General features: G+C 40.0%; 1 protein-coding gene across 2 annotated transcripts in view; it reads left to right on the forward strand.

Annotated features, from left to right (window-relative positions):
• LOC128666763 (oocyte zinc finger protein XlCOF7.1-like) overlaps nucleotides 1-2,615 on the forward strand; it is a 119,346-nt gene extending 116,731 nt beyond the window's left edge. For both annotated transcript variants that reach the window (XM_053721543.1, XM_053721544.1), the window contains 3 exons: nucleotides 604-720; nucleotides 1,318-1,431; nucleotides 1,678-2,615. In XM_053721543.1, coding sequence (XP_053577518.1) covers nucleotides 604-720; nucleotides 1,318-1,431; nucleotides 1,678-2,156 — 710 coding nt within the window. In that variant the 3' untranslated portion in view covers nucleotides 2,157-2,615. The remainder of the gene's footprint in view (nucleotides 1-603; nucleotides 721-1,317; nucleotides 1,432-1,677) is intronic.
• The last annotated feature ends 8,292 nt before the right edge of the window (nucleotides 2,616-10,907 follow it).

Raw genomic sequence — 10,907 nt, forward strand, 5'->3', positions numbered from 1 at the left:
AGCAACAAAGATAGGAAAAGTAATGAGCAAAAAAAGGAGTAGGGTATCTTTTTTTTAATATGCAAAAAATGAAAAGAAAGTAAAAAGAACCAAACAAAACTACATCAACCAGAAACAACAGCCTGAAAGACTTTCCTACCAAAGGCCGCTTCAGAAGAAGCAAAAACATAGAAATGGTAGAATTTAGTAAAATGAGCTCTTGAAGCAAAGGGAAAACGTACCCCCTCCAAGCATGCACAATAAAAATAGACGTGCGCTTTTGCGATCAGCTGATGTGCGCTAACCCAACTAGCCGACAAGCGTAAACTCAGTGTTCTGAAATTTGCAAACCCAACGAGCCAGCTTGCACAAACCAAAATGGCCGGCACCTGCTAATGCTACGTAAAAAAATATGTGCACAAACTTTTGAAAGGGGAATACAGCATTATAATTATAAAGGAGCAAAATAAAAATAATAATTCTCTTGGGGTTTGTGAATCTTTGCCTCCTCCTAGTTGTCGGGAAGAGTAACTCCCCGGAGTAATGGATCGTGGACTCTCACCACCTCTATGAAAGAAAACTTGATTATGGGGAATACAAACTGAATCTGCTTTATTTGTACAGACGAAGATAACACTGATATAGTGAAAGTTGAGATAACAGAAGATCTTTGGGTGAAGCGTCAGCTGGGAGCCCCAGATGAGGAACCCAGTCACACTATCAGCAAAGATGAGTGTGCAGGTATGCTGTTTGACATTGAGTATGCATGTATGCTGTGTTTAAAAGATGTGAGATACAGGTGAGTGTGCTTGTGTATTGTGTGTGAGGGACACAGGATACTGGTGAATGTGCACATGTTTTGTGTAAAAGATAAGGGTTACAGGTGAGTGTGCACGTGTGTTGTGTCAGATGAGAGTTACAGGTGAATGTGCATGTATGTTATGTCTGAGGCATGAGGGTTACAGGTGAGTGTGAATGTATATTGTAACTAAGATGCTTGGGTCACAGGCGAGTGTGCACTTGTGTTATGTCCAAGTGATGTTTGGTACAATTGAGTGTTCCCATATGCTGGGTATAAGTTAAAGGTTAGTGTGCACGTATGTTGTGCGTGAGGTACTACATGGGTCACAGATGAGTGTGCATGTATGTAGTGTAGGTAAGATTGCACATATTTATTATGTCTGAAGTGTGCATAATAAGTGTGAAAATCTGTTTAAGAATTATCTTATGTGCCCATAGAAATTTCTGAGTGATCACATGATTTTAGGAGAGAGATACTGATACATCCCATGAGTGCTACAAACAACTTAAACATACTCGTGTATTCTGACTGTACAGGCTGTATGGATGTCACGCCTTCAGATGACTCAGCGGTAGAGCACAGAGGAGAACCATATGTGTATGATCATGTGATGGTTGAAGAGGATGAAGTTCCTATAAATACATCTACATGTGATTCTGAGCATGTGCAAGAATTCACATATCTGCATTTGTGATTGGCTGATGGCTGTCACATGATACAGGAGGAGTGGAAATAGACATAACTTTGAAATTTGTCAGAAAAAAATCTACTACTCATGACGTTCAGACTAAGTGCTATTGCATTGTCTTTTTTTTTTTAATGTATTTGTTGTTTATGAAAATCTACAGTATTTACTGGTCTTTGAACAATATTCCAACTGTATTTCTTATCAACAGGCTTCACAAACTGCAATAATCCTAGTCATGGACAGAGTGCGGATGCTTCTTTCAATCTTTTTCAAAACCAAAGAAGCTACGTGGGAAATTTATGTTATGAATGTGGGAAATGTTTTACCTGGAACTCAAAACTTATTGAACATCTGAAAATTCATACAGGAGAGAAAGGATTTTCATGTTCTGACTGTGGGAAATGTTTTACTCGGATATCACATCTTATTAGACATCAGAAGATTCATACAGGGGAGAAAGCATTTTCTTGCTCTGATTGTGGGAAATGTTTTACTCAGAAATCACATCTTATTACGCATCAGAAAATTCACACGGGAGAGAAAGCATTTGCATGTTCTGTATGCGGGAAATGTTTTACTCAGAAATCAACTCTTATTACTCATCAGAAAATTCATATTAAAGGAAATCAAAGCTTAACCGCTGAAGTGCAGGGAGCGACACATAGTAGTCATCAACACAGTGTCTAGAGTGTTGTTGATGACTAAATGTTGTCCTCTGGGAAATGCCTTTTTGAAACTTTGTGTGTATTTTTCATTCCAGAGGGGATCTGGAGTCCCTATATAGGTTTGAATAGTCAAGTGATTACCTGCTGTAAATAAAATGTACAGTTATTTGAGTAGAGGCTCATGGGAGGGAACCCATATTTGCAGATTAAAATTGTATTAATATATATAAATATATTTATATGTTGATAAATCCTTCTTTGAAAGGTGCTATTGAGGACATTATAGTCTATTAGTCACTGAGGTGACTGTTTCCCTAGCTAGAATGTAAATTGACCAGGTGTATAGTTGTACAGGATGAGCCCCTATATTAATATCAAAAGGGCAAGAGGCCTGCAAAAGCCCTTGTCTGGACTAGAATAGGCCCCCATGACTGTATAACATGCATTGTGCTAAAATATAACAAAAAATAATTTGTTTTCATTATTTCTGCTTATTTTAGAAAGATTACCTAATTCAATTATAGATCAACAAATGGTTTGATAATATAAAATGTTTTTATTTCCAAAGGCAGGGAGAGTCCACGACTTTATTCATTACTGTTGGGAATATCAACACCTGGCCACCAGGAGGAGGTAAAGACACCCCAGCCAAAGCTTATAAATATCCCTCCCACTTCCCCAACCTCCCCAGTCATTCTTTGCCTTTCATCACTATAGGAGGATGGCAGAGAAGGTGTTCAGAAGAAAATAGATATGGTCCTTTAATGGCTATTTTCCCTTCAAGAAAGGACTGGGGTTAATGAGTAGCCATGTAATACTCTTAGTGAGAGTTGTGGTGAAACTTAGCTACTGGATGTTGCAGGGAAGGTTCTTTGTCTTCCGTTCAATATTTAGATGCTAACACCCCCTCATGTTATGTTTAGACTGCTTTCCTTTATTCTCAGATCCCTGTCAGATGCGGAACAGAGAGGCTGTCAGACTTGGAGGTGCTGTGACTGCTCCACAGCGCACATCCTGGAGGGTAAGTCCTTTAAGATTTATTTATCAAGTTTATTGGGAATCACAAGGACTGGCATACAGGTCACAGTGTTACGCATTATTCCTCTAACGGATCTGGGGACACATTATTTCCTCCGTAGTTGAGGATATATGTTATGAGCAGTTGGGGCTTTTAATTGATCTGCTTAGCTCCTTATGCGTTGGTAGTACAATAGGAGCACCGCAGACATGTTTTCCAAGGCAAGACTCCTTTCCTTATCGTTCAAGGGGAAGACATTGTTTGGTTCAGGTCTGGACTCCATCAGTGACTGGAGGGAAGGGTGCTTTCCTTCCTTAGGATAAGAAAGCTAAATCCAAGGGTGTAAGGCAGCCTTCCTAGATTGTGTAAGGGATCTGTCATCCTTGGGAGTAATCGTCCCTGTGCCCCCCTCAGAACGGGGACTAGGCTTTTACTCAAACCTATTTGTGGTCCCCAAAAAGGAGGGAACTTTTCGTCCAATCCTGGACTTAAAATGTCTCAACAAATTCCTCAAGATTCCATTATTCAAGATGGAGAATATCAGATCCATCCTCCCCTTGGTCCAAGAGGGCCAGTTCATGACTACTAACAATCTGAAGGATGCATACCTTCAAGGATCATTTTCAATTTCTGCAGTTTGCGTTTCTACAGTTCGTAGCTCTGCCCTTTGGCATAGCTACTGCTCCCAGAATCTTTATGAAGGTATTAGGAGCTCTCTGTGCGGTTGCCAAATCTCTAGGTATTGCGGCTACTCCTTACCTGGATGATATCTTAGTTCAGGCTCCATCTTTTCCTTCGGCAAGATCTTACACAGAATCTCTTCTTTGTCTCCGTTGGACTCACGGATGGCAGATAAATTTAGACAAGAGTTCCCTGGTTCCCAGTACCAGGGTAGTTTTTCTGGGAATAATAATCAACTCAATTTCCATGAAGATCTTTTTGATGGAACGGCGATCACCCCGACCTGTCTCAATAGATAGTACTGGACAGTCTTACGAAAGACTCTCTCCCCTGGTAGCTCTGTCAAGATCATCTGTCTCAAGGCACGTGCTTTTTGAGACCATCCTGGGAGATTGTGACTACTGACGTCAGTCTTATAGGCTGTGGTGCAGTCTGGGGTCACCGGAAGGCACAGGGGACTTGGTCTCGGGAAGAATCGACTCTTCCAATCAATTTTCTGGAACTAAGGGCCATCATCGATGCTCTATTGGCGTGGCCCCAACTTCATTCTATATGATTTATAAGATTCCAATCAGACAACATAACTTTGGTTGCCTATATCAATCATCAGGTGGGAACAAGGAGCTTTCTATGGATGAGAGAAATGTAACGGATCCTTCAGTGGGCAGAATCGCACAGTTGTCACTTATCAGCAATTCACATCCCGGGGGTGGACAATTGGTGGACTTCCTGAGCAGACAGCCTTTCCATCCCGGGGAGTAGTCTCTTTACCCAGAGGTGTTCTCCGAGATAACTCTCAGTTGTGGAGTTCCAAGATAGACGTCATGGCTTCTCGTCTCAATGCCAAACTTCCCAGATACGGGTCGAGTTCGAGAGATCCTCAGGCCGAGTTGGTAGGCGCATTAGCGGTTCCATGGAGGTTCAAACTCATATCTGTTTCCTCCATTTGCTCTCCTTCCTCAGGTCATCGCCTGCATCAAGCAGGAGCGACTGTCTGTAATTCTAATAGCTCCCTCTTGGCCTTGCAGGACTTGGTTCGCAGACCTTGTGAGGATATATTTCCTCCGTGAAATTTGCCTATCGAGTGGACCTTCTACTTCAAGGTCTTTCCTGCACCAAAATCTAGATTCTCTCAGGTTTACTGTGTGGAGATTGAATGCCTATTGTTGTCCAAGAGAGGGTTCTCTGATAGTGTCATTGATACCCTGATCCAAGGTCATAAGCCAGTCACTCGTCTGTTGATCTTAAACTTTTGTCCTGGAAAGTTTTGTTTTTGTTGGCTTTTGCTTCTGCTCGCAGAGTTTCTTTGCCTCCTCCTGGTGGCCAGGTGTTGATATTCCCAATCAAGGTGTTGATATTTCCTGCCAGGATCATATAAGGGGGTATGTGAACGACCGCTGACGTATAGGGTATGTCAGCGGTCGTTAAGAGGTTAAACAAATAAAAACAAGTAGACTGTCCCTTTAACAATGCACATACCATTTGTATAGGTTTTTATAATGGCGGCGCCCATAACTTTTTTTTTAATATACTGTTTATTGAGATTTAGTTATTGGCATACAGATAATAGAATGCAGCGAAACGCAAATAATATATTTAACAATCGTTGCATATTTTCCGACCCCTGACACCGAGGGTGAATCCCACTTGGTCCAAGTGAATGAGCTGGGGAAGAACCATATTTAACCTATTTGCTAAAATCTAACAGTATATCTTCACATTAATATTTATCAGTGAAATTGTCCTATAAATGTCACATAAATTAGGGTTCCCCTGTTTGGGAACTGTGACAATAGTTGCTTCTAAATGTTCTTTAGGGAATTGTCCTGATTTAAAGGGTAAATTAAATACTCAAACAATTTTTTTTTATAATATCTTCTTATAAAACATGGTGGAGTACCCGTCGGGGCCTGGTGCCTTGTGTAGTTTAAATTCTTTAATTTTATAAATAACCTCCTCCAGAGAAATAGAAAGCAATAACATCTCTCTGATAACCTCAGGGACTTTCAGTAAATGTAGGTCAGCCAGAAAAGAAATTATTTCCTTAATATAAGCTGTCTCCCTTTTCAGTCCAATCTGGTATACCTGGCTATAATAATCAACATTATAGGCTGCACCTATATCTTTTGGGGAGTAAAACCTACGGTTTCCTCTTCTAAGAAATGCAATCCTATTCATCAAGCAACGTTGGCGTAACTTATATGCATGCAATTTATAAGCCTTGTTGCCCTTATGGTAAAACTTTTGCTTTAATTGGTTGAGATCTCTTTGATCTTTTTCAGTCTCTATTTGCTCAATCTGCTTTTTGATTTTAAGTTAGTTACCAAGGTAGCAGATAAATTACCCTTCCATCTTCTCTGAGGTCCAAATATTAATAGTATAGCTGAGCTAATGAAGCCCAATGAGTTTTCCTAAGTTGGGCACTTTGTTTAATGAATAACCCTCTCATATAGGCTTTTAGAGTCGCACAGACCGTCAGCTCGGAGACCTCCCTATTATCGTTAATGCTCAAAAAGTCTGTAATCTCTTTACTCCAATTGGGAATATATGTTTCAATCAGGAGATAATCTGAAAGGCACCAGCTAATTACACCCCTTTGTACCTTAGACCGTCCAATATCTATAATAACTGCGTCATGGTCTGAACATGCACATGGCATAATTGAGGCACCCTGAATCATGTCCAAGGTCCAGAAGTTACTGAAAATAAAGTCCAATCTTGAAAAAAGATTTGTGAGGGGTTGAGTAAAAGGTAGCATTATTGGGATATAAGATTCCTAAAATTTTGTGATGATCCATCCCTAGGTTTAATATCTTTCACATACCTAAATGTTTTGTCCCTATTTGGATCCCAAATAAAATTACAATCACCGCCAATTAGTACATGGCCCTGTTTAATCCTTTCCACCCTTCCCAATAGTCTCCTAAGGAAACTTGTTTGATTGACATTAGGCAAGTACACAGTCACTAATGTATATAGATCACTGTCTAGGCGACATACAGAAATAACATATCGACCAGATGGGTCTATATCAAAATGTATAGTTTGATAAGAGACCTGCCTACCTATTAAAATGGTCACTCCTTGTGAAAAGTGGAATATATAGAGACTGCGTAGGCTTGCGACTTAAAGAGAGCTGCCCTATTCTCAAACCAATGAGTCTCTTGAAGATAAGTAATATCTAAGTTATGGGTTATGAGATATCTAAGCAGTAAACTCCTTTTAGTAGGGGAGTTCAGTTCCATTACATTTATCATAAGTTTGATAGTTAAAAGGCTAAGCCCATCCAAGGGAATGAATCAATTAAATCAAAAGTGCTTTGGACTGGGCAGAGGCTACAATACTCTGCCAGAAATTGTGGAGGGTTAAACACAAACCCCTAAGCGCACACAGTATAAAAGTTGGGGGGGACTTTCTCAAGTAAGACCTATAATCAGTGTGGAAGAAAAACATATTACTTTATGTAAAAGTGACCACCCTAAACAAACTCTATGTAAAGAACAGTAATCTTGACAACTTTATCCAACTCCATCTAAGCAGAGAAGAGCGGAAAAAAAATATATATAGACACACACACATTCTTCTTTTATAAAGGTTCCCTACATATAGGTCCTTTTCACGCAGTGGAGTCTCTTCTTGCCGGGCTTCAATCTGGAGCTGTAGGTTTCAGTCCATTATTACTTTTTTGAATATCAGGTTCTTGCTGATCCAGATGCCATCTTTTCACAAAATCTTGACCTTGCTTTGGGTTCGTAATTGTATGTTAAGTCCACTCCCATCTTTAGTATCTATTAGTTAAGTGGGGTAACCCCATCAATATCTGATTTGATGTCTTCTTAAAGCACTAGTTATGCTTGAAAAGGTCCTCCTTTGAATGAAAGTATAAGAAGACAGGTCAGGAAACATATCCTTATAATGACCACCCAGAGTCGGCAAATGCAGCATTGTCCTCATTAATTTCTCTTTAAATGAGAAATAATGTAAACAAACTATAGTGTATCTGGGTTCATCAGGAGGAAGATTCGTAGGTCTGGCCATTCTGTGGATCTGGTAAATTCTACTATTATCCCCAGCTGGGGGTCCTAAAAGAGAATGAAACGGAGTTAGAGCATACTTTTCAAGTTCTTGCAGGGTCACTGCTTCAGGGATTCCCCTGATTCTGACATTATTCCACCTCGAGCGGTCCTCCAGATCAGCTATCTTGGCCTCTAAGGAAGAAACTAGGAGGCCGATTTATGAATGTCTGGCGAACATGATCCGCTGTAGTGGATCATCTCCGCCAGACATTGCTGAATGCCGACAGCATACGCTGTCTGCATTTAACATTGCACAAGCAGTTCTGGTGAACTGCTTGTGCAATGCCGCCCCCTGTAGAGCAGGGGGTGTCAATCAACCAGATCGTACACGATTGGGCGGATTGCTGTCCGCAGCCTCATAGAAGGCGTATTAGTTAAGGAGCAGCGGTCTTAAGTCTGCTGCTTCTTAAAGGGACAATACTTAAAGGGACAATTACTTGTTATACCAGCTGCAGAGTATAACATGTATGAGTAATTGCATTTTCAGGTTTATTTGTGTATATGAAGTAGCTGATTTTGTGCTTTTAAACCACAGCCTATTACAATGGGTTGAGCTTCAGGTAATATCAGATCTCATATTATCACTTTGTGTACACATACTTGCTTCCTTATCTTATATTTGTCTAGAAAACCAAAGCTCAATACTTAGAGAGGACAATGGGAAATTATAATTTTATTACTTAACTATACTGCACCCCACTGGGAGTGTAATTTCTTCTGCTGGCTGCTTTTACATAAGGTTGTCAGTACCATATACTCCAGTATCAAAACTTTCAGTATAGGTTGGGAAACTCCAAGCTAAATCAGCTATTTGAAAGGCCAAAATAGGGGTAAAGGAGCTACTTGTAAACAATTTAATACACTCCAGCAGGTAAAATGGATCATTGAGAACAATTTAAGAATTGTTTGGGTGAACTGTCCCTTTAACTCCTGAAGGCTCGCGCAGAAACAGATGCATTGGGGCCGATTGACTGCTTGGTAAATCGTCTCCCTGATCTGCCAGATTCTGGGTATAGCTAACCCCCTTAGTGTGAGGTACCAGCAAATCTTCATGTTTCCTCTCAATAGTGTCAGTTCGCTCGCTTATAGATTATACATCCACTCTGAGGTCTTCAAAAGATGTTTCTAATTCTTTTTGTAAATGACGGATTTTGATTGTCAAACATTTGTTTAATAGATTCAAGTGTAAGAGCAGGAGGATCACCGTGAAGTTTCCCACTAGGAGTGGAAGAAGCATAACAAGTTTTAGTTATTTCCTCAGGTTCTGGGGAAAAAGATCTGCCTTCATCTGACATAGTAGGAACCAAGATGACGATAAACTTGAAAGTGATCCATAACTTTTTTTGGACACCATGCTTGTTCTGGGATATAGAAAAGAGACATTCTCTCTCTAAGGGGCCGTATGGAGCGTGATGCCCCTTGTTTAAAGACCGCTGCTCCATAACTTGTCCGACTGCTCTGAGGCCACGGACAGAAATCAACCCGATCGAATACGATCCTGTTGATTGACACCCTCTCGATTGGCTGCAAATCTGCAGGGGGCGGCATTGCACCAGCAGTTCACAAGAACTGCTGGTGCAATGATAAATGCCGACAGTGTATGCTGTTGGCATTTATCAATATGCGGCGGACATGATTCGCTACATCGTATTATGTCCGCTAGAACTATAATAAATTTACCCCTAAGGTTTAAATTATAAACCGAAAACAACAAAGGACACATTGTAGCAAGCGAGGACATTGTATTTGTGATGTAACCCCCTTACTAAATTACCGTCTTAATTTCTCTGTCAATAAACATGTTGATCAGCAACGCTCACACTGATGATACAGGGAATCAAAGAACTTCAAGCTGTCATTATGCTGTCACAGTGGCTAGTAAAAGTAATTATTCACTTAGTTGTAGTAAAAGTGATATTCAGGATGGAGCCGACGGTCACATATCTTCTGGGACAAATGAATAACAATGACAACAAATGCAGCCAACGAGGACCAGACTTTCAATAAAACGTCATTAAAGTCCCTTATACTGTATTATATCACCCAGTGATCAACAGGTTAATAAGCAAATAGCTGGCACACTGAGGATATCCCAATATTCTACAAAAGTAGTTTAGATAAAGCACAATACTGGCTCCTCACAAGTAAATGTAGTGTGACGGTGCATCAAAAGAAATAAGTAAAGTATGCTTACAGCTAGCTGTCCGTATTAGTGCTGCGCAATAGGACAGACCAGGGCTCCAATGCGTTTCCTATTCTGCAAGGCTCAATATGGCGACCGGGATCTCAGGCTGCTGATCACGCCTCCGCTATCGGCTCCTGGAAGCCTCTGTAACGGTGTAGCAGCATCACCATCATTTCAGATAATGCATGCAAATTTAAGCAACATTTCATTTTACTTGATTATGAAATTTGCTTTATTCTCTTGGTATCCTTAGTTAAAGAATAACCTAGCTAGGCTAATAGGAGCTAAGGAACAGGCACGTGACTTTAGCATTTTATAGTTTTAAAAGGAGTTAAATAAATAAGCGCTAGAGTTAATAGCCCCTAAGCCTCTACTTCCTGCTATCTTCTTCCTAGATAGAAAATTATAAAAACAAAGAATGGGGGAGTGGAGAAGAGGCGCTAAAAATAGCACTAGGGGTAAGGGTACTATGGATATAGTTATACCATCTCACTATATATAGAGGTATAGGAAACCTGTCTATACAGATGGATAACAACACCAAGATGTGGAAAGTAAATAATAATTTAATAAAAATACGGCTCTTTAAATAAAAACACACATATCATCTGAAACGTTTAAAATGAAAGGTTAATCTAAGTGTTGCAACACTAAAACAATTAGCTAAAAAATGCTTCTATACATTAATACATAGAATTAATCCACCTGATAAAAAATGTCACAGGGTAAATTCTAAACCTATGTCATAAACAGCTAAAATAAAGTGCTTATCACTGATACCATCAGGGAGATATTTAATACAATGTTATTATG

This window comes from Bombina bombina, chromosome 7, assembly GCF_027579735.1.
Source record: "Bombina bombina isolate aBomBom1 chromosome 7, aBomBom1.pri, whole genome shotgun sequence".
NCBI lineage: Eukaryota > Metazoa > Chordata > Amphibia > Anura > Bombinatoridae > Bombina > Bombina bombina.